General features: G+C 37.1%; 1 protein-coding gene and 1 long non-coding RNA gene across 2 annotated transcripts in view; both read left to right on the top strand.

The window, feature by feature from the left end:
• LOC121037763 (uncharacterized) overlaps window positions 1–24,885 on the top strand; it is a 277,844-nt gene that overhangs the window by 22,616 nt on the left and 230,343 nt on the right. The gene's annotated exons all lie outside the window — the stretch shown is intronic.
• On the top strand, window positions 6,126–24,100 carry LOC121037755 (uncharacterized protein C1orf94-like). The gene is made up of 3 exons (XM_040487143.1): window positions 6,126–6,136; window positions 13,462–13,467; window positions 21,737–24,100. Exon 3 carries the CDS (start codon window positions 21,929–21,931, stop codon window positions 23,732–23,734), a length of 1,806 nt encoding a protein of 601 aa, XP_040343077.1. The 5' UTR covers window positions 6,126–6,136; window positions 13,462–13,467; window positions 21,737–21,928; the 3' UTR covers window positions 23,735–24,100.

Here is a 24,885-nt window from a genome sequence, read left to right as displayed (position 1 = left end):
AGAACAGCAAATCAAAAGTTTAAGGAAGTCATTGAAGAAAATGGATTCACTGTAATAAATAAAATCATATGAAAGTTATATGACCTTAGTGCAGTTTTTCTGAATCTGACTATTGGCATTTAGGGTTAGATAATTCTTTAGTGCGGGGGGCTGTCCTGTGAATTGTAGGATGTTTAGCAGCAACTTAAAACACGATGAAGTGCCGTTATCCTTGTATTGTGTGGTATGTGTTCAATAAATATTTGTTCATTGAACTCGGTTTATAAAAATAAAAAGAATAAATGTCAGAAGCATTTATGGAAAAAGTAGTGGTAAATAAAACATAGAAGTACATGGGGCATTGTATTAGCTAATATCATGAAAAGGAAAGAAATGTCTTCATTTGATAGGTTGTAACACAAAATTTAAGTAAGTATGCAAATCTATATAAATGAATAGGACACTGGAAATAAAATTTGACATAATTTGGGAAGAACAGGTATATAGAAAGCACCACAGGAGGTAATTGAATCATAACCATTTTATTTTATATTAGGAAGATATACTGTATCAAGTTGAAAATCAGCAATAGATATATTAACACTATGTATGGTTTTGGAGATAATTTCTAGGATTATTAAAAAAAACAAAAAATAAAACAAAAATGCAAATAAAACCCATATTACAAAATAAATAAAACAAAACTCCTATTAATGAGATAAGGGTAAACAATTGGGAAAGTCAATGCATTTGTGTCTTTAACTCTCTTATACTGTTTAATTTATACATTTTCATTTGCTTTTCTTAAAGCAAAACTTACGTATTTTATGGACGAGCTTCGGGAAAATATCAGAATGACCTCGCCAAGTAATGGGCTAGTTGTTTCATATGAAACCTAATGTCCTCTTTAGGATCATTGAATGGAGATGGAGAAATTTGTAGAAAAGTAATGAGGAAATGCCCCTATAGAAGACTCCAGACCAAGGAATGGCACAATAAGACTTATATTTTAAAAGTAGCACTTTCAGGGCTGAATAGTTAATGGGTCAAAGAAGTAACAGAGACAAGAATTCAATTAGGAGTTATTTTCAATTAAAAGGTAAGAATAATGGTGACTTGAACTCAGAAGCAGCTCTGGATTGGATAGAGGACTAACAGTCTGATGAGAAACTTGGGAAACAAGAGGGGCAGGAGGTAGAAGCAAATCATCATACAAGATAAAGGAAAAATGAAAGGTTAGGATAACCTCTGTGTTGTTCCACTGGAAGATTGGATGAATGCTGACATCACCCACTATCAGAGGTAAAATGGGAGAAGAAAGAGTTTTATTTGGGAGAAAGGGAAAATGAATAATTTTGGAAAATGTTGACGATGAGGGCTTATTGTTCATTCATGACGAAGTTGGAAATACAGGACCGAGGACTGAGGAGTGAATTGGAAATAGGAATTTGCTGAAAATCTTCAGTTTAGTGCTACTGTCTTCAAGATTATACCAATGTGGGAAATGGTATGCTACTTAGGGCTCTTGCACTTAGCTGTGTAAGCTTGGAGAAATTATGTCCTCTCTCTACCAGTAATGTGGGGCAAAAGTAGGATAAGACAATGTTAAAGATATCTTAAGATTTGGGGAATTTGTCAAGCTTGCTTATTGAAATTTGTCTAATATTGATGGTTAGGTTTGTAATGTCAAGGGAGTTTTACTAGATACAGAAAGACTGAGTTGTAGTCCATGTTACAGAGCAATGTGCATTCTAATCAGATTCCCTCTATATTTGTTTTTTTCCCCCAAGAACCTGGGAAGAAAATGAATACTGTACTGAGGCAGAAATTTTCACAGCTGCAAGTCTCTGACATAATGCCACTCACTTGTTTTATTATTGTGCTCATGGATTATATCTCATGCGGTGAGGTTTAATATGTTCCTGATTTTAAGCAAAGCATTGCTCTTATTTATTTTCAATCAATTTATAATAATCATATTGTTGTTAATTTAAAAAATACCTTAAGGGGAGCTTGTTGAGTTAGGAAGGGATGCGCTCTGGGATTCTGGGGGATCTTTCAAGGATAATGCACATGTTTCTGGGTAAAGAAATGGAATTTTGGACTGAGCAAATTTTTGTGGTTCAGAATGATGCGATCTTGTTCAGTTTATATTTCCTGATTTTATCCTGATTGTTCAGAACACAGTTAATTTTTTCCTTGTTCTTTCTCTGGGCCTCTCTGGTCTAGAATGGAAATATGTCTTCTCTAAGCATTTGGGAAATAGCCCAATATGAAACTCCTTTATCAAATCCTATGTGCAACATTTCCCTGGGAAAAAGGCCAAAATTGACCACTTATGCCAGATAGGGAAAACTCAGCAGGTTTTCCAAATTTGAACACTATGATTCTTCCAACAAAGATTTTTGAAAGCCAAGATATGGTTTGCATATTTTGGTTTACAATACTCAAACTGAAATTTGATTCACCTTGCTTTTCATTAAGTACCAGGAAGAGGATTTTCCTAGAATTCAGCCTAATCTGCTTCCAACCGTATTCTCTGAATTTAAGAGCATTTCAAATGATTAAAAAATAACCTTGGATCTGTAATTCAGCCACAGTGCACATGATCAGAGGAGAACCGACTTAAATCATGTTATCTTATAGATAAATGACCCTCTACTATGAGTAAGGAGGAGAATTATGTTTTTTATTTTTATTTTTTATTTTTATGTTTTATTTATTTTTTAATTAAAAATATTTTTTAATGTTTATTTATTTTTGATAGAGACAGAGACAGAATGCAAGTGGGTTAGGGGCAGAGAGAGAGGGAGACACAGAATCCAAAGCAGGTTCCAGGCTCTGAGCTGTCAGCACAGAGCCTGACGTGGGGCTCAAACTCACGAGCTGTGAGATCATGACTTGAGCCAAAGTTGGACGCTCAACTGACTGAGCCACCTATGCACCCCAGGGAGGAGAATTTTAGATTTATAAAATCGATGATTGAAAATGAGAGAATTCCAAGTTCTATTCTAAAGCCTACATTTTGGAAAAATGCTTTCTACTTAATGCTTATTGGCTAATACAGGGAGTGACACACCTTAAATTAGTTTAAGGATTTGTTCTTTGAGTTGATAGTCTCTCTTTTTGGTAACACAGCTTAGTACTTTAGTCCATGTTAGAATCCACATTCTTATGCTATAGATTAATTGGAAATTAAATATTTTTATCACTCACCATTATATCAAGTGAAAACTTTACATGAAAACTCGTCCACTAGGGAGAGGGATGGGATTAATTCATGGTCTCTCACATAAATTACACGTGTTGGGTCTTCCTAGGTACACCAGGGAAGCTATTTTACCGAAATCTTAGAAATCTGAAAGAGAAAGTGCTAGGAGACTATTCAGCCTTATGTTAGATACACATCAAAATAAGCCCCAGGGCTTTAAGTGGTTTCATGGACAATGAAAAATACCCCATTTTTGAGTTGGATTCACCTAGACTTATAATAATCAGGTATTTTTTTCTTAAGTTTAATGAAATTAGCCTTCTCTTGATCACAACAGTGTGCATTGCTAAAAGATATACAAATGCAATAAAATTTGGATTTGTAGCTCTAAGTATATCTTAAAGATAACATTTGAAAAATATTTTTCTAATGGCTATATTTTTTTCACTTTCAATTACATTTTGTCTGTGGGTAGTAGTTACAAATATAAATATTGTTTGCATGGTAGCTGATGGTGTACTTATTTGAATAGCCCAGAACCTCCTTACAGAAATAGATATAACCACTAAAATAACGTATCAGTAATATAACAGGTAACATCTACAAGAAAATCATGTGAAAATTATTCCTTTATGTGTGGGGTCAAACCAAAAACAGCAGTAAGAACTGTATGATTTCAACAATATGCAAGAAAAAGCAGAAACAGAGAGTAAATAATCTTCAAATGTCCCTGAGCACTGAAGAATCCAGAAATTGGTGCATTTGTTGTAGAAAACTTGATGGAAAAATCTTAAGCAGCTCAACTAGAAGTGTCTACAGAGGCTTAGCTTTTCAAGGAAATTAATGGTGACCAAAGGAATATCAGACAACGTTGAGCCTTGTGGTTAATGAAATCCTCACTTTTAGAATAAAGTACCAGATGTAGGTAAAATTACAGTGAGTGGAATGCACACTGAGCAGAAAATAGGCATTAAGTACAAAGGAGATAGTTCATATAAAAGTCAGCAAAAGGAATAGAGCTAGCACATCTCAGAAAATAGAAGGCCATCTTTTTGAGTCTTATATGACAAGAGTGGAGAAAATTGCTCTAGGGTCATGTGATTAGATGGTATTTTAGCCTACCCTCCCCTTCTAGGAGTCCAGGAAAACCTATTTTCACTTAGAAATCAGCTGTTGAAATATATTGTAATAGAAATATTTTAAATTTTTATAAGTGAGCAAAATAACATGCCTGTAGATATTTAATTATTTCCAGAAAGACATGCACAAAAAGAGGTAAAACCTATGTTGGTATTTGAAATCATCCAAAAGGGAATTAAGGAAACAATAGAAATCATAATTAGAAAATCTTGGTGAAAATTCATTCAACAAATGAGAATATAAAGAACCAACAGATTTCATACAACAATAAGGAATGAAAGAAAAAAAAGATAACCTCAGAAGTAAAGTTTAAACAAGAAAGAAGACCACAGATAGGTCATAGGGATGTAGGTAGTGGAAAGAAGAGAAAAAAGGAAAGACAATAGAAATAAAGAAAAACAGGGCTTTGAGATAATGATATATATACAAAGGGGTAATGATGATGCAACATATGTATAATGGTAGTCATAGCTGAAGAAGGAGAGGAGGAGAAGAAACCATACTAGAAATTGGAATTCAACTAAATTTTCTTGGAATAAAAAATTACTTGAAACTACATATTGAAAGGACACACCACACCAGGAAGATTAATTTTTAGCACAATTATGGACATTAGAGAAACAATTTTTAGGCATCTTCCCCAAAAGATAGAGTCATTTGCAAGAAAAATAAGATGGTTATCAGAATTTATGCAAGTACTATTTTGTGCCAGAAGACAATGTAGTAATATATGTGAGAAAAAAAATGTGAGCCCACAGTTACACATCCAAACTGATGTTAAAATGTAAATACATTTTACATAATATAGATATCCTATTACTAACATGCATAGTGTCAGTTACTTTTTTGTGTGTCCTTCATAAGAAATGTACTAGAGAAAGATCTTAGGGTATTGAAAAAGCCTAAAGAAGCACTGTCATAAGTATTTACAGTAAGCATTGAATATAATTTTATCAATAGAACTAAAATCAGTTTAGGAAGAATGAGAGGAAGGAAAGCAGAATGAGTTTATTGATTGCCTAATGGACATAAACTAGGAGTTAAAGTATATGTCCTTAAATTAGGTACAATGAGAGAGAAGGCAGAGAAGGAAGAGGTTTTACTCAAAAAAACTCGCTTGTGGTAGAAAACAAGTAGACATTATTCAAAAAGAAAAAAAAGAATAAAGAAGTATAAAGGTAACTATTACAAAATAATACAAATTTGTCTAAATACTCAAGATATGCAGAGGGTATGAGAGTGACAATAGGATGAAAGAGGAAAGGGAGAGAGAGACTGTAGTAAAAGGACATTTAGATTGTAAACATAAGGTGAAAAATACCGTGAAATTCAGAAAGTCCGAACAATTAACATATCAGTCAAGGTTCTGTCAGGAAGACAGAAGCCACCCTATATATTCAGGTATAATTGTTTTAATGTAGAATGAGGGGATTAAATATCTGTTGGAAGAGGCGGAGGGTCAGGGATCAGTGAAGCTCCAGCTGAGAGCTAGAGGGTCTTCTGCAAGTCAGACGAGTCAACACTGACATCTCAACTGGAAGTACCAAAGTAGATCGATCATTCTCAAACTGGAAGCTGCTGCAATTCTTGCTAATCTGAGAATTCTCCACCAAATATCTCAACCTGTAGGGCAGATGAGGGTAACTCTTCAATAAGAGTTGTCAGGAATTTCTCCTGTGCCCATTGTCCAGCTACAATTGCCTTAAGAGAAGAATGTCTTCTCTTTCATTTTGATCTTTTAAAAATTATTTTAAATGTTTTAAAATATAATTTATACAGTGTATAAATTATACCAGTGTGCTCTTGGTTTCAGAGGTAGATTCCTGTGATTCATCGCTTACATACAACACCCAGTGCTCATCCCAACAAGTGCTCTCCTCAATGCCCATCACCCATTTTCCCCTCTCCCCTTGCACCCATCCCCCCCTCCTCCCTCCCCGCCCCTCCTCCCCCCCATCAACCCTCAGTTGGTCCTCTGTATTTAAGAGTCCCTTATGGCTTGCCTCCCTCTCTGTTTGAAATTATTTTTCCCTTATCTTCCCCCATGGTCTTCTGTTAAGTTTCTCAAGTTCCACACACAAGTCAACCAGAGAAAGACAGATATCATATGTTTTCACTCATTTTGATCTTTTAAATTCATACAGGTTCCCCTTACAGTCTTTTCCCCAGAACCATACATAGAAGGAGATTTTGGGAAATGCATCAGATAGGAGTGGGCTAAAGATGGTGCTGAGTTAATATCACAGTTAGCAAAGAAAATCATTCAGTATGCTGCATACAAGAAATGCATCTGTAACAAAGAGGTTCTGAAACGTTTACAATGAAATAGTGCACAAAGATGTACTAGACAACTGCAAATGAAAAAGAAAACACAGGGGTCATGATTTTGGTATTTGACAAAATTGATAAAATTGAATGAGGCTGAGAGACATAAAGGAGACAAGAACACTTTAAAATGTTAAAGCCTATATTTAATAATAGAGATGAGTTATTAAATATGCCTGCATGTAATAACAGCAATGACTCATAAAAATAAACAAGAGATACAAGAAAAATAGAATACAGAAATAACATAATGGCATTTCCTCACCATAGATATTAATAGCAACATTAAAAAAAGGTATCACATGGGGCACCTGAATGGCCCAGTTGGTTAAGCGTCCTACTTTGGCTCAGGTCATTATCTCTTAGTTCATGAGTTCAAGCCCTATGTTGGGCTCTGTGCTGAAAAGTCTGAGCCTGGAGCCTGCTTCAGATTCTGTGTCTCCCTCTCTCTCTGTCCCTCCCCTTCTGGTGCTCTGTCTCTCTCAAAAATAAAAACATTAAAAATAATTAAAAATAAAAAAATGTATCTCATGGCTAGTATAGCTTTAAACTGTTAATAATTCAGGAAAAACAAAATTTATTGTATTTTAGTTACATACATTTTAGATAAAGTTATATATAATACACATATGTATCTTTTTAAGTTTCTAGTTTTATGAAGCGTTAATGCCTTTTGTGCGTTTTATCTGTTGGTTTGTCTATTTGTAAAAGGTTTATAGAAGCTTTTGATACTTCATACCGATACCCTTTGTCTGAGCATATTACAAGGTTGTATCATAGAACTCAAGCGGCTACATACATCCAGTTGAGTCCACTTGTGCCACAGTAGGGTGGTTGGTATATTTATACCTAGCCCCTTCTTACAGAGTTCTGGCTTCTATGTAAGTGGGCCACTCCATTTCTAGGGATTCTGGCTGCAATTAATTATGCAATCTAGCACATTACATATCCCTCCTAGGTGTCTTTCATTTATCACCAGTACTTAATATTTACAACTAAGGTTGCAGCTAATTCTCTTTGCCTCTTGATTTGATTCAGCCTATGCTTTTACTACCTCACTGGATTCTTTATTGTTTTCAGATTTTTCTGTCTGGCTGCAGGCTTCAATTTTATAGTCATTTTATTGACACTGTTTAATTTATTTTAGAATGATTTCCACACTGGTAAAAGTGTATTTCTCAATGTACGAACTTCCGTGCTCAGAAATATCCCATTATGTGAATCTTATTCCACACTGATAGTGGAAAAATGTGTTTATGGGTTGGTTGAGTTTGGTCGTGACAGCATTTCCATTTCTCTCCCTTAGGTGAGGAAAATCAGTAAAAAAGGTAAACTGTAAGCCTCGGTGAAAATGTGCAATTATACTGTCATGCAGACTCAGTCCTCAGATTCCCCTCCCTCTTTATACCTGTTTCAAAGAGATAGAAACATTCTGGGCTGTGCTACCCATTTTCCCCTCTCTATTCTCCCTTCCTAGAAAGCCAGGTCTTGTCTCCAAAGTCCAATCAAGTGTCTACAACTGTATCATACCAGGAACAGATCTTCTTGGTGACAACTTTATCTGGCAGATTCTTGACTTGTTCTGGGAACACTGAGACATACTGATGCTAGGTTATTTGGACACTGTACCCTATTGACCTAACTATATATATTTTCAATCATATCTATCCTAAATTAGACATGATTCAGATCAGATATTATTTCTCTCTACTCCATTCGACCCCACAAACTTTTTCCTTTTCCTTTTCCTTCTTTCTTAACTTTCATACCATAAGTGTTCTGTATTTGGCCTAGATTATATGCTTTAATTATCTTATTCTAAAGTTTTTATCTTAGGGTATGAGAAGAACAATCAGCTTTCAAATTTCAAGGGAAAAGGAGGTCTTGAAAGATGAGGAGGGCTTAGGCAAGCAGGGAGAGGGGAAATAATATTCAAAGACCATAGAATAATTTTAAATTCGATACAGGTGCTAGTATACACAATATTTCATACATAATGTAAATACTGTATTTACTTCTATTATTGCTTATGGTATAATCATTTAAACTTTAAATGCCTGCATCATACAATTCAATCAAACACATGTCATAAGGAATCATGGATGAAAATTTCACTGATTCATGATTATATTTTCTCCTTACTCTTGTCTAACATTTATAAAGATCACATCAAGAATATAAACTCTGGAAGCAGATTATCTGAGTTTGGATTGCGTCTCTAATACTTCCTTGTGGTAAAATCTTGGTCAAATTACTTAATCTTTCTCTGCTTCATTTGGCTCATTTATGAAAAGGCAATATTAATCCTACACATACCTCCTATTCATGTTGTAATGATAAAATGAATTTGTATATGTTAATGGCTTAGAACAGTGCCTGGTATCATTGTGAGGGATATGAAACAAATAAAGGCTGGGCAAGAGGTGAATAGCAGATGTGCACTAGGGCCATTTCAAACTATTTTTTTTAATTAGACATTTTTGTTACTTCCATTTCCATTTCTAGTCCTTTCTCCTACCTCTGAGGTTGCCTGTGTCTTAAAGTGGCAAGGAAGTTCCAAACTGTAAACTAGGAGATACTACTTGCAAATCAAAACAAGGTCTTACCATCTTGTCTTTCTGCAGCTCAAAGTCGACTGCTCTAGGTTGACCTAAGAGAGTCTCCAGAGCTTCCCTGCAAAACAAGCCACAGCCAAATAACCAACACCCTAATAATTTAACTACCCTTTGAAATTTAAGATAATTTCAGAGGATTTTAGATTGGTTTAGCAAATAAAAGATTAAAGGAGAGAAATCTTATATTTTGATTAATGATTCACGAAAAGATGGTAAAAGTTGGCTCAAAATACTCCATTTATTTTTACCCAGCTTGATTCATTATCCAGAACTCTTCAAATATTTAATCACTGTATTTGGAATTAGTTATCAGGCGCTTATTCCAGCACTTTTAATATTAATATTTATCTTTGTTTAAAGCTGTATTTGTATATAACAACATTTATAGAGATTAAAGAGACCTTGCATGTCTTTGAGGATTTATGCTATGTAACCAAGTTAAGGGAACATTAAACAGGCCTTTCCATGCCAAAAAGATCTGCTGTTATAAGGAAAACAGTTCTCTTATCTATTGTACTGTGTTCCCAGTCTTACTTTAAGTACTGAAGATAAAGTTGATAAAAATGAATGGACTGACACATAGATCAATGGAACAGAATAGAAAGCCCAAAAATAGTTCCACATAAATGTGGTCAATTGATTTTTGACAAAGGTGCAAAAACTATTGAGTAGAGAAAGAATAACCTTTTCCAAAAGTGGTGTTGAAACCATTGGTCATTTGCAAAAAAAGGAAAGAAAGAAAAAAGAAAAGAAAAACTCAAGCTATGCACATCTGTAGCACGGATGATTTGGCCTGAACATCTAGAAAGTTTGAATTGCCAATAAATAAGATGAAGACTGCAGGGGAAGCAAGCCTGCTGGCTAAGGGAGGAGAAACAAGCTTACCACTTTTAGAAACATTAGGTTTGAAGTCCTTATTCATCATCTAAGTGAAGATGTCTAGGAAGTAGTTGTATTTATGAGTCTAGTGTCCTATGGAGAGACTTGGATGGAAGATTCACATTTGGGAGTTGTCAGACTAGAGATAATATTTAAAAACTTGAGTTTGAAAGAGATCACTTAGTGAATAAGTATAGATAGAATAGGAATCTGAGGATTGACACCCAAGCCCTTCCATTGCCTAGAGATCAAAATATGATGAGAAACAGAGGTAAATGAAAAGCTGCCAGTGATGTAGAAAGAGAACTAACTGAGAGAGATATCCCTGAAGTGAATAAATGAGTTTCAAAAAGACATTGATGAACTATGTCAGATATAGCTGGTAACTGAAGAAGTATGTGGGCTTCTAATGGAAAAGAGCAGTTTCAGTGGAATGATGAGTTGAATGCTTGATCAGATTGGGTTCAGAAAAGAATGGGAAATGAGTTGGTAACATAACATATATGTACCTTTTTTGAGAAGGTTTTCTATAAAGACGAATATAATCTGGAAGGCATTGGAGAGTCAAAGGAGAATTTCCTGTTGGTTTTTAACTTGAGAGTCATTATAGTATATTTATATGCTAATGAGCATGATCCAATGAAGAGTAACAGGTGGATGAATTACAGATTTTGAAACATCCATGACCAACTCAAGTGGGTGAGAAAAGATGAATTCAAGCACACCACTGTTGGGACTGGCCCTAGGTGCATGGACAGTACATCTGTCATAAGTGCGGTGAAGTAGGACTCTGTAGATGCAAATGTAGTTTTATTGTAGATATTTTGGTTAGAGCATATTGATATGCCTTCTAATTCTTTCCATTTTGTCAATGAAATGCAATCCTAGAACAGTTACAGTTCTATTTTCTATGGAAAATAGAAAAGGAAATAAATTGGTAGTATAGTCTCTGGGTATCCATAATGGCTTGTGTGAAGTTAGATGGCTTCCATAATGGCTTGTGTGAAGTAGAAGTAAATCTACTTAGTAGGGTTTTATCTAACCAAATTCAGTGCACAAGTAGAGATTGGACACAGGTAGGGAGCTGGAGTTTTGCCAGGTAAGTCCAACACAGGAGCAAAGAAGTAGATGTTGTATACTAGAGTATCATTAAAATCATGGATCTTATTTGAAGGTAAAGGGGTAAGTGCACCATTGTACATTCCCTAATCAGCCCTTGATCCATGGTGCAAAGCTTCCAATACAAAGGACATTGGCAGCACCATTGTTATAGATGAACATGATTTAAAATATACCAACATCTTTTACTGATAGTCCAGCTAGAGAAATATTAACACTGATTACTGTGATTTTCACCTCCTAGAGTAATACCTTATGTGGACCAGACAGGTTCCAAACAGATGAGGGAATTGAAAGTCAGAGAAGAAAGTCCCTTGCCCAAGTCACCAGACAGTGACTGAGCCAGGATTAGACCTGTTGCATCCTTTTACATGAGCTGTGCCCTGCCTGCTGACTCCACACTGCATCAGCCTGTGCCTCAGGTCATATTTAATTCCACGTGTTAGTCTGAGTTCTGGTTTGGAACAACTGTTATCTGACTTGCAATTTCCTTTGTATCCATGAGCGAAAAGGTCAAAAGTTTTGACTATAACCAAAACCCACCTCTAATAAATGGCAGGCTTTTTTTTTTTTTTTTTTCTTACTTCAGTCTCAAAGCAGTAGGATACAAAACTCAAAAGCCTCTCTTTATGCAGTACAAATTACATACGGCATTAGAGAGCTGAGAGAGTTTGGAAACTAAATCTCAAAGGCAAATATAAAGTAATTAAATAACTTATTTTTAGGGTCAGTGTTTATTTTCTCATCAAATGTGCATCACTCAAGGAAATAAAAATTAAGAAAATATCTTTTATCAAAACACCAAGTGGAAATTTAATTTTAGAAGGAAGAGACTGGTCTGTTTTTCACCATGGAGGCTAACCTCTGGAGAATTGCTCCACTGAAACTGTGGTGTGTTTCACATGCACTGCTTCCTACTGAAAGAACACATACGGAAGCATTTGTCTGCACTTTGCTCATATTAAGCCATTTAGAAATAAGTTATTTTGGTTTGGAACTACTGTAGTTCAGTTATTAAAATGTTGAGGTCTGTTCTTTGGTAACATGTTGACATTTGTTTATGATGCTAGTGTCTGAACTTTCTCATTCATCCTCACATGGCATTCTGACAGAGAGTTGCAAATGATGGCATTTCAGATGTGTCACCATCACCTCCATACCTACCATACAATTATATGTCCCACAAGCATCTGAAGTGGAACATTTTAATACCAATCTTATTTTTTTCTCCCAATTTTTCTCCCATCAAGCAGCACCCTCTCTGGATTTTCTTGTCATCCACTAGGGGGTCCAAGCAAGATGTCTGGCATTTATCCTAGGCCCCATAGCCCAGTGGGTAAAAAATTCAGGCTCTAGAGCTAGATAGACATGCATTCAGATCTTGACTCTGCATCTTATTTTTAACATGTTATTTAGCCTTCCTAAGCACCATGTTTCTCATCTTTAAAAGTTAGCAATAATGGTGGCTAACCCATAGGATTATTTTGAATATTCACAAAGATAATACACTTCATAAATATTTAGTAGGTCCCTACTATCTAGTATTGTGTGGCTACCCCAGTGAGCAAAGTAGACAAGGTTAATCCTTTAATTGCGTAAACATACTAGTTGGGAAAACAGATATTAAAGCAACACACTATTAAACAAGCATGATTATATCAAGTAATAAATGCCATGATATATATGAAAGAGATTGGGGCATTATATTGGCAGGATAGGGAGGGGAAAATAAAGTGCAGGGAGGTGAAAATAAGAACCCAGGAATGTAGAGATCTGGGGGCAGGATTTCAGTCCCAGGGAGGGGGCAGTTATTACCAAAGCATTAAGGTGAGACTGGTGTTCTTGAAACATGTTCAACAGTAGAAAGTAAGCCAATATCATTAGGAGGAATGAAAAAGAAGCAGAAAGGTACAGATGACATCAGAAATTTTGGCAGAGAACAGATAATATCACTTTTAAATACTTGAAAATCAATGACAGTGGAAGAATATAACATATCAAGATTTGTGGATATAATGTGTACTTGCATATATTAGATGGAGAAAACAATTGGAAAATAAAACTTTATAAAAATACCTTTGATAATAGCACCAAAATCCCCAAATACTTAAGGATATATCTAACAAAACATAGCCAAGTTTTCCATACTAAAAACTGTAGAATGTTAATAAAACCACTGTAGACATAAATGAGAGATCTGTTGTACTCATGAGTTGGAATGCTCATAATTATTAACATGTCAAATTCTAAAATTATTCTAAGGATTCATAACAATGATAGTCAACATTTTAGCCCCTGTTTTTTATTTTATATTAACAAGCTGATTCTAAAATATATATGGAAATGCAAAGGATTCAGAATAGCCAGAACAAATGAAGGCCTTATCCAAGTTACAAATCATTGACCTAATTATGAATCTAAGAGAATAAAACATCTAAAGCACAGGATAAAATCTTTGCTACCCCAACATTGGCAAAGATTTCTTAGATAAAATTTAAAAGCATGAAGCATGACATAAAAATAATTTGTTGGATCTCACTAAAGTTTAAGAATTGCCATTGAAAAACTTAAGATGAAAAAGAAAGGTTATATAGTAGTACAAAATATTTACAACATATATATGAGACAGACTTGTTTCCAGAATATATAAAGAATGTTACAACTCAATCAGATAAACCATTCCATGTATATTGGGCAAAATATTAGACACTTTGCAAGAGAAGAGATATATATATAGCAAATAAGCATATAAAAAGATACTCAATATCATTAATTAGCAGGGAAATGCAACCTTAAAGTGAGATACTGCTGCATATCCATTAGATTGGCTAAAATGAAAAAGAATGAGCATACCAAGTGTTGACAAGGATTTAAAGTAATGAAGTCTCATATACTGATGGTAGAAATGTAAAATGGTACAACACTTGCAAAATAGTTTGGCTGTTTTTTAAAGCATTGAATGTATACCTTCTTTGTGACTCAGCCATACTCTTCCTTGTTATTTATGTAAGAGGAAAACAAAAACATATGTAAGAATAATGACTTATAAGTGAATGTTCCTAGAAGCTTTATTTCTAATGGCCTCAAAATGAAAACAACTCAAATGTCCATAAATATGTGAATGGATACTTAAAACTTAAAAGGAATGAACTATTGATATATAGAACATAAATCTCACAATCATTACACTGAGTGAAAGAAACAAGGCAAGAAAGCATTTACACTTCATGATTCCATGGATATAAAATGCTAGACCATATAAACTAATTTATACTGTCAGAAAATATGTCAGTAGCTTCCTGGAGACAGCAGTGGAGTAGAGAATATATTGCATATGGGTGCAAGCAAACTTCAGGTGATGATGGAAACATTAATTATCTTGATGTTGTGGTTGATTTCATATGCATATACAAATGTCATAATCGTTGAAGTTGTACTATTCAAATATATGGTATTTACTTCAATGATATCTCAATAATGTCATCACATTTTTAAAAATCTGACAGTAACAAACATTTGGGGAAATACGATCATCCTCAGCTACTAAGAATTTAAATAGACACATTTTATAACTTGACACATCCTGATAAAATTGAAAATATGCTCATATATTCCAGTTCTGCAAAGGAAAACTTTCCCACACTTGCAAAGAAATATCTAGAGGGGTCCTTTGCAGTATTGTTTATAATAGGTAAGATGTTTAAATTAGAAAAATATTCTTCAGTAGGTAGATGGATGAATAAAATATAGTATAGTCATATAGTGCAATATTATATGATACTTTTAATACAAATAAACTAGATCTGTAAATAGAAGTATGGGTAGATGTATAAAACATCATAACTGAGTGAAAAAGAAACAATACAAGATCATATATGCAATATGATATAATCTATGGAAATTAAACATGTCAAAATTATATCTTTTGTGTATCTGTATATATAAATTTATAAAAATGGGCATATATAAGCTGTTAGTATATAAAAAATGCACTAAACTCATTATGTACTTTTTTTCTTCATGGTCCAGATAGTGTATAGGGAAATGCAACTGAAGGGATCTCAGAGCTTAAGGAGGTTTTACCTTTATCTGTAATGTGTCATTGCCTGAAAAACCTTGAACAAGTACTATCAGATGTTAATGCTATTAATTCTGAGTGTTTGGGATACAGGCATTTGTTATATTATTTAATATTTTCAAAGGCTTCTCAAATGCACACAAACAGCAATTTATTTTATAATAGTAAATAATGGTTTTTATATGTGCTTAAAACATAATCTGAAAGAACACAAACAAAAATTATAACAGTTGTTACTTTTAGAAGAAAGGAATGGGATTTAGGAAAGGTAATTTGCAGTGGTGGGGGAGGGTAAGTTAGTCAGTAGTTTTTGCCTTTATCTGTTGTGTTCAAATTTTGACAATGAGAACATATTTGTGTCTTACTTTTGTATTTAAAATAAATACTTCGTGAAATAGAACTAATAATAAAATGGTGAGCCACTGGGCCAAGTTACCCGGTAGAAGCAAATATATGCTGCTTTCACAATACTGAGAAAGGGTAGTTATGGAGGTAGAGAATGGTTTCTAAAAAACTTTCTGTTCTGAGAAGGTAACTCCTGAATGAAATCTAGAATTCAACCCAGTGTTTAATTCAGGAGTCCACTGGTTTGGACTAGAACAATATACATTCTTAATTTCACTAGTTTCTAACTGAAATTTAGCATTCTCATCAACTACAAATGAGAACAGCAGATCTCATTGGTACTGGTAGACCTGTGACTTTATTCCTAATAAAAACCATGGTATTTTTTAAATCATATTATAGCTATTATGGATATATGAAAAGATCACTTAACTCATTACTAATTGAAAATTAGGGTAGTCATTAGATTTGCTGCAAGATCCTGCTACTTAAGGAATTAACAAAAAAAGAAAAAAATATATTTAAAATTTTGTCATTTAAAAAAATGTCAACTGTCTTCCTTTGTTTTCAAATATATATGTAATAGTTTAAAAAATGTTGTTCTGAAATGAAGTAAATAAGCTTCACTAGACTGTCAGAGGGGTTTACAACATACACAAAAATGTTAGGGCCTCTGATCTAAAAGAATGCATCATGCAAGGATTGGTGAAGGGTGCGGTGGACTGGGAGTGCTGAGTGGGGTTGGGGCGGATTGGAATAGGCAAAGGACGCTGGATGTGGCCATGAGAGCATGAGGGAATATGGCACCATAGGATATTTTATTTTATTTTATTTTATTTTATTTTATTTTATTTTATTTTATTTATTTTATTTTATTTATTGATTGATTGTAGTTACCCAGAGGTGGGGGAGTGGGGGGAGTCTATTCTTACCAATCTAATCAGCAGGTGGTTTGGTTCAGGAAGTGAGTAACTTTGGAGCAAGAAAGCATATCATGGAAAAAAAAATGCTTCTCAAAGTCTGTACTTCATACTACTTTACATGAGAAAATTATTATCTTCAGATTTTTAAACATGAGTTGATAGTTTATAATTACTTACCACCAGGTACTCTGTTGAAAAAAGAATTCTGTGAGATGCACATGATTAAATTGATCTGATTAGAAAATTTGGGTGTCTCCATGATTATCTACATCCAGATGGAAAATGAAAAATGCAGAGAAACATTGTGTATTTTGTCCAGATCAATAGAATTATTGCCTTCAAATAAAATTTTTCTTAGAGTTCTAATAGGTAAAAATGAGGCAAAACTGGTCTGCTTGGTGAGCTAATGGGAAAGCAAGAATTCTGCCTACTGTCTGTCCACCTTATCCATCATGGAAGCCCAGGAGGCTACTTTACCAAACCTAAGGTTCCATATACCTCAACATCTAGATATTTGGAACCATCCATCTTTTTCCCTGGCATTTTTCACTTTAATCTGTACTTTCGACACTGTGTAGTCTCAGCTATATGCTTTTTAATATTATTATCATTTTTTGTTCTTTGTATATCTGTATATCAAAAATGTTAGAATTTCAATGTTGACATTGTGATCTCCATCTCTTATTTTCTGACAGTGTAGGAGCACTATTTAGAAGAGCAGGGAGGTAAAAGTCCTCTTTGTTTTCTCTCCCATTCATTTTACCTTCTGAGTCATTGACCCTGAAAAAGTCCTTAGAGTCCCTTGGTAATCATATCCTCAATTTCATTTCAGTAATATTTCGCTTAGCTTATGTTCTTTACCATGTTTTTATCAACTTTAATACTTTCAAGTCTTGAGTGATTATTCATTTTGTATATGAGAGATTGACACCTGTAAATTGACCTTCATATACTCAATTTCAACCTTGCTGTGATGTATCACAAAGGAAATCTCAAAATATTCCATGGTGGCATTAGCTGTCAGTCAATAGTTCTACCTTGGAAAGTTCATAAGGATATGTTTAATTATGTAAATTTAATACTAACTTTTATTTTGTTTTGCTTTATTATTTTATAAAAATGACTGGGGGAGAAAAACAAAGGCTTCATATTATGTTATAATTAAGTACAGTGATAAATAATCTATAGATATGTCAAAGGCACAAGTCTCATTCTGGATTAGCTGGGTACTCACTGAAGATAAGCATGTCTACATAGGTCCAGTTATGTCAGAAAGAGCACTTTTATGTACTAATAGAATCTCCACCACATAGCATGTCTGCTGGTCAACTGACACAATTTTCGTTTTCACAAATTTTAGAGATAACGAAGTAAGGAGGCTTCTTGTACAGATTCTTGCTTCCAGCCAGCCCTTTGTGTACAACTGTGGTTCTGCTCACTGATACTGCTTTAGGCTCTGTAACTTTGAGCAAATCACTTAAACCTTCTGAACTTCTTTCCTCATTCATGAAATGGCAAGGGTTTGACTAGCTGATCTCTAAAGTCCCTTCCAGAGCCATTGTTATAAGACTTAATATTTACTGGATTGAAGCAAGATACAGTCCTGGCCTTCTCCCAGCCATTACATAAAGCTGGAATTAACCCACACCTCCAGCCAGCTGTCTCTGACGTCTCATACACCATATTTTAGTGTATTGATTGGATGATAACCTTTTCAAAACAAGACATCTAGTGCGCTGCTCTTTTATATCGCAGGCTGTCTTTGATGCTTCGAAGCCATGTATTCTCTTTAGATAAAGTATAAACTTATTTTATTATATCTTAGAAATTTTGGCATTAAGGAAAAAAGATTCCAGAATAAAATCAATAGGCATCAACTTTCCTTCAACATGTTGCTTTTAAAATTAAATGCCAACTGGTAATTTACTCCCAGATCTGTTCAGACTTTACCGTAACTGAAAGTAGCTTCAGACGATTATTTTTTCCAGCTAGGAAATTGATCTCATACATTACATCTAAATAGTTTAAATCTGTGTGCTATTAGTAAACTGCCTAAGGAGGTCTCCAGTCTGTACAATATTAATTCAGATAAGCTTGAGATTTGTTAGCATAATAATGAGGTAATAGTTTGTTTAATTTAATCTTGACACAGTGATATGTGACACTTCAATAATAGCTAATGTGACCTTAAAGGTTAATGATGGCATCACTCATCTGAAGTGACAGACTACTTCAAGTTCTCCTGTAGTCGATCTTAATTCTATTTTTTTTTATTAGGTTACTGGTGTAGTAATGAAGCTTCAGTGAACTATTATCTGGAATTGCAAACTCTGCCAAATTAGTTCCAGAGGTCACATGATGAGACATTTCATTGTAATAGTAAATGGCATATGATAATAGACACAAAGGGGTAGAAATGTTTCTACGTAGATTATAAAATGCAGGAACTTTTCAGAGATGCTTCTGTATGTGGAATTTTCTCAGCTAACACGTTGAAGTTTTCTCAGGCTATCGTGTTATATCATTCACCCCCCCTCTTACTTTGTGCAACAATCATATATGTGGCAGCTGTGTCACATAAACCACAGTGTTTGGTCATGTGAAGAAAAGAGAGATGAACCAGAATACGAGCCAGTCTGTAAGAAGTTTCAAATATACTCTGGGAAAGACAACAAATAGACAAATTGCAGGTGATCTGTAATAGGAGGGAATGAACACAATTGCCTAATGAGAGAAAAAAACTTACAGTGCTTTCAGATTCATAGGAGGATGAGAGAAATTTCTACCCACTAGAGGCCTGGGAATGCCATTTCCTGGCTCATCCTCAAGCAGGAGAATTCACAAATGTTCTGATTAAAACATACTTTATTTTTGTGTAGACTTTCTGACTTTTGCAGGAAGTTACTGTTACTCTACTGTATTGGACGCTGGAGAGAGATGGAAGGGTGAAGGATGAATGTGATGAATATAGATACATAAATGGATGTTATGGAATTGAGAAAGGCATTTTTTGGTCATCAAGATATAGAGGAACTAGCTTCAAAAGTATAGCTGTCTAAGCAACTTGAAAAAGGAAAACTAGGTGAATGATCTTGAATGTTGAGGTTTGTATGCATATTTCTCTAATCCATATATAGGATATGTAATATATACAGAGAACTTCTTCAGTGTGAGAAGTTTAGAAACCCATGGAGAGTCAGATTATCTAATTTTATGCTTCAGATACTCTGAGGTGATCTTCTTTTTGACCTCTTTTATTTTAGTTTTTGAAAAATTCAGCCTGTCTCTTCAGTGTTAATAAAGCCAAGGAAGTATTTGTCTTGGGTTAGGAAAACAATGTATCTTAAGTCTCCCACAGTGTTTATTTGTCAGATTTGGGGAAGCCTTCATGTTTGGATTCCCCTCACATACCCCCCTCCCTCCTGAATGGTTCATGGATAATTGGAAGCATAGAGTGTTGGTTAAAGAGAAATGAAACCATGGGACTAAATTATTCCATGTGGCTGGCGTGTGACCTTAAAGCCACTGCTGAATGCATTTTTGTAGAAAACTCAATTCATTTGTGTAATGTATCAGCTCCCTCTTGTGACTATCCAGCAGCCAATTTGACGAGGAGGAAATAAAGGCACCTTTTATCTACTTCCATTTCCTTAGTAGAGTGTTAGGACAGAATTGTTGAAGGATAATCATACTCATGCAAAGAAAAACTCAAGTCATGGAAATTAGTAAGACTAGGGCCCTTTGTGCTCTGACTCCTATGACAAGTTCTTACCCACAATTCAGTCTATAAAGGGCCTATATAAGTGTTAGTTGAGTGAATGCCTTACCAGCCTGCAGACCCTAAGTGTATAATGTACCTCAGATTATAGCAGGTGATATCAGATAAATATTGTATCAAGAATACTGTGGCATGCCATTTATTTTCGTCTTTTTTTTTTAAATTTTTTAACGTTTATTTTATTTTTGAGACAGAGAGAGACAGAGCATGAACGGGGGAGGGTCAGAGAGAGGGAGACACAGAATCTGAAACAGGCTCCAGGCTCTGAGCTGTCAGCACAGAGCCCGACACGGGGCTCGAACTCACGGACTGTGAGATCATGACCTGAGCCGAAGTCGGCCACTTAACCGACTGAGCCACCCAGGCGCCCCTATTTTCGTCTTTTTAAAATTTATTTATTTTGGGAGAGAGTGTGAGTCCCCACACATATGAGCGGGGGAGGGGCAGAGAGAGGGAAAGAGAGAGAGAATCCCAAGCATGCTCCGCACCCGCACCGGCAGCACAAGGATTCCGATGTAGGGCTTGAACCCATGAACTGCGAGATCATGACCTGAGCCAAAATCAAGAGTCGGACACTCAACTGACTGAGCTACCCAGGTGCCCCTGCCATTTATTTTCTAATGCAGATATTTTCCATAGACTATTAAGGCCACCTAAAGTCATTTAACATAACAATAAAATAAAATAAAATAAAAATAAAAATAAAAAAAAATAAAATATAAAATAAAATATGAAATAAAATAAAAAAATAGAGAAGTTTTTCCAGTCGTCAGATCTTATTCTGTTCTCAAACATGTCTTTTAGAGTGCCTATCTTAATGGACTCTAATCCATTCTTGTTTTGTTAAATAACTATAGTTAATTGTACAGTTTGTAAATAACTTTATGCCTTTTCTCAATTGCCTCTTGTTGTGTTTAGCCTGGGAGGTAGATGTTGGCATTCTCTTTGGCACAGGCCGGGGCTGTGAAAGTGCAAATCTCAGGGAAGTCCATTCTCAACTAGCAAATGGTGAACCTGATCCGAAGACCCAGTCTTGGGACCTGGTTTTCTTACTCTAGGACCAGTCTTGTTTTGTTTACACAAGACAAGTGTTCTTAAAGCGTTTAAAGAGCCCTCTGCTACTATCATGTCAAGGCCAACGGGGCACTTGTAAACTGCAAAATCAGGTGCCCACACGAGCCTTATTTAATCAGAACTTCTGGCTTCTGATGTTGTTCCTAACTCATTTGCTCTCTGTGTATATTTCTTTTTCATGTCTTCATGTCTTTCAGCTTCTTAAAAAAATCCTTAACATGGTTAGGTTGCACATGACACAGAAAGCCCAGCGCTAGGCACACGGGAGAGGGGGAGGGGGGCAAAAGTCAGGAGAGAGCAAATAAAAAGAAATCAAACTAAGCTCCCCCTCCCCAGAAGAAACTTGCCCTCCAGCCACCACTCACACACACATCGAAGGCCTCTGAACATAGTCACCTTGCTGGAGGAACAGCCAGACAGAACTGACCTGCTTCTGCCCCTCCTCCTCTCCCCTTCCGGTGAATGAGGGGCTGTGGTGGATGGTCCCCCTGTCTTGGAGCCCTGGGTGGACAAAGGAGCTTCCGGAAAGAGAGGAGGAGGATGGCCAGTGGGAATGGGCTCCCTTCATCCTCGGCCCTGGTGGCCAAGCGCCCCTCCGCCCTGGGCCCATTCCCCAGATACATCTGGATCCACCAGGACACACCCCAAGACAGCCTAGACAAGACTTGCCACGAAATCTGGAAGAGAGTTCAAGGCTTGCCCGAGGCCTTGCAGCCCAGGACCTCAAAGGAACAGCTGTCTGCCCCCATGACTGGGACCCCAAGAGACAACAGGCTCGGCTTCCAAGAAGAAGCTCTGGAGCTCAGCCGTGATAAAGATGAGATCTCCCTGTTGGTGGAGCAGGAGTTCTTAAGCCTGACCAAAGAGCACCTCATTTTGGTCACAGAGAGCTCGGAGGAGCTGGAGGCCCCCGGCACCTCTCCCGAGGGACCCAGACAGCTGGCTCCCTGCCTTCTCATACCTCCTCCAGTGGCGGACAGCAGTGAGTACCCGGGGACCTCCATCATTGCTGGTGATACGCTTCTTGAGCCGAAGGTGGCCATGTCTGTCATCAGCAGCCGGCCGGACTGTGATTCTGTCATGTCTACTGTCACGGGAATTCTGCGTGCTGCTAAGGTCAAGAGTGTCAAGGGGACAGAAGATGGGGGCCACAGCCTGGGTGCCTCTAACTCAGAGATCGGCAAGCTCCTGGCTCAGTTCCCATTCAAGTCCACAGAAACGTCCAAGGCTCCTGACAACAAGATGGTGTTGGAGGAGACAAGGGTCATCAAGGACTTCTTGCAGAACAGCATGTTCGGTGGCCCAGGACCCAGGGAGCCCATGGGGCTGGGCCCATTCCTACTGCTACCGCCTCCGCCTCTGTCTGCACCTCCTGAGAAGCTCCCTGAGCTCCCTCCTCAGAAGAGGCAGCTCCCAGTGTTTGCGAAGATCTGCTCCAAGCCCGAGGCTGACTCTGCTATGGAGGGGCACCTCTTGATGGAATGGAACCCTAGCACCAAGGATCCAACCAAGGGTCGAGAGAGCCTCTTTCTCAGTCAGTGGCCCCAGAGCCGGAAGGACACCAGTGGTGAGGAGAGTTGCAGTGACCCAATAGGCTCCATGTCCATGGCCCTGCCATCCACGAAGTCTGTATGGCCAGCTGAGAAGAACCTGTTCTATGAGTTTCTTGGGGCCACCAAAAACTCCAGCGGGCAGCTGAAGCTTCGCAGCAAAATGGAGGTGGACGGGCTGGAGCTGAAACTTAACCCACCTGTGACGGTGGCCGACAAGAACAACCTCAAGTACACAGGGAATGTATTCACCCCACGCTTTGCCACGGCCTGGACCTCAGCAACCTTGAACCAGCCACTGTGGCTCAACCTCAACTATCCACCTCCGCCCGTGTTCACAAATCACTCCACCTTCCCACAGTATCAGGGCCTGTATCCACAGCGTGCAGCCAGGATGCCCTATCAGCAGGCCCTGCACCCCCAGCTGGGCTGTTATTCCCGACAGGTGACACCATACAATCCACAGCAGATGGGACAGCAGATTTTCCGCTCTTCCTACACCCCCCTGCTGGGCTACATCCCCTTTGTGCAGCCCAGCTATCCATACCCTCACAGGACACCTCCAAAGCTCTCCGCCAATCCCCGAGACCCTTCCCCCATGGCAGGAGATGGGCCGCAGTACCTCGTCCCCCAGGCGTACGGGTTTGGCTCGACGGCTGGTGGGCCCTTGATGAATAGCCCCTATTTTTCCTCCAGTGGGAATGGCATAAATTTTTAGATGGTCTTCTCTTCTCCCCCCTCCTACCTTAGCCCTTGGATCAGGGCTAAGGACTCTGGAATTCTGGATTCTGTAATAGCAGCGTGGCATGAAGTTGGAGAAGCCAAGGCTCCGACCAGGTCATAGACAGAAAACAGCAAGACCAGACTCATCTGTTGACCAGCTCTCTCACACACATAGCCCCCCTCACACACATCACCCGCCACACATGCACCTCCCTCATATTCACACTCACCTGCTCAGCCATCTATGCACATGTATTTAGCTGACATGAGTGATTTTTTGTTTTTGTTGTTGTTGGTAAAATAGAAATAAGACACTTAATTTTAGAACGTTTGTATTTTATGATAAAAGTGAGAGCTGCTTGAAAAAAAAATCCTTAACATGAGTTTAATGCCATTATTAAATATTCATCCATATAGCTGTGTTATAAATATTTACTGAACTCCTACTATGTGCCTCACACAGAGCCCCAGGATACAATGGCAGATGAATACGTTATAATAGTTGACATCCTAGCTTGCGTTGTCACTTGGGGAAATCAGCCATCAGGCTGATTAGTCTTATTATTGGCCTTGAACATGCAGGAGGCATTCAAATTGAGATTGATTCCATTCTTTTCAAGATAGACAGTCTCTTAGAAAGTAAAAGGAACAAAAAGAAAACAACTTGTATTCATAACCTAGTGAGAAGTGCCAGGAAGGAGACCTCAGGTAGTCCTGATACAACACTTAGGGAGTCTTAAGCAGAAAGATGACAGGTCAAAAATCCACTTAAAACCATCTCACTGTGTATCCAACTACCCAGCCCATTCCCTTCAGCCCCCACTGGTTTCTTTTGAAAGGAACTCACCGTGTAAGCAGGTGAGGGAATTTGTAACAGAGCATGATCAAAAGCAAATTGGGTAAGCAATTACACAGGGAGATCATTAATTGGAGGGCTTATCTCTTCAGTGAGTTTGGAATGTGTAAACTGCAGTGTTGTGAATTGAATTTCACGCGCTCCCATTGTTTGTGAAGAGCTGGCTGTGTGTGGGAGGTGCTGAGTGATTTGCTAAAAGTGTTGTAAGAACACCAGCAATCAAAAAGCCACTGGGCTCTGCAAAGCCCAGAATTGTGTGTGAAGGTGCAAAGTCATGAGGCCGAAGTGAA

Source organism: Herpailurus yagouaroundi, unplaced genomic scaffold, assembly GCF_014898765.1.
Source record: "Herpailurus yagouaroundi ecotype Mexico unplaced genomic scaffold, PumYag 28, whole genome shotgun sequence".
Lineage (NCBI taxonomy): Eukaryota > Metazoa > Chordata > Mammalia > Carnivora > Felidae > Herpailurus > Herpailurus yagouaroundi.
The sequence above is the reverse complement of the archived record's forward strand: the minus strand, read 5'-3'. Positions and strand labels throughout refer to the sequence as shown.

Excerpts from the sequence above, each read along its gene's own strand:
- LOC121037755 (XM_040487143.1), top strand. The coding sequence starts at position 21,929 with ATGAGGGGCTGTGGTGGATGGTCCCCCTGTCTTGGAGCCCTGGGTGGA.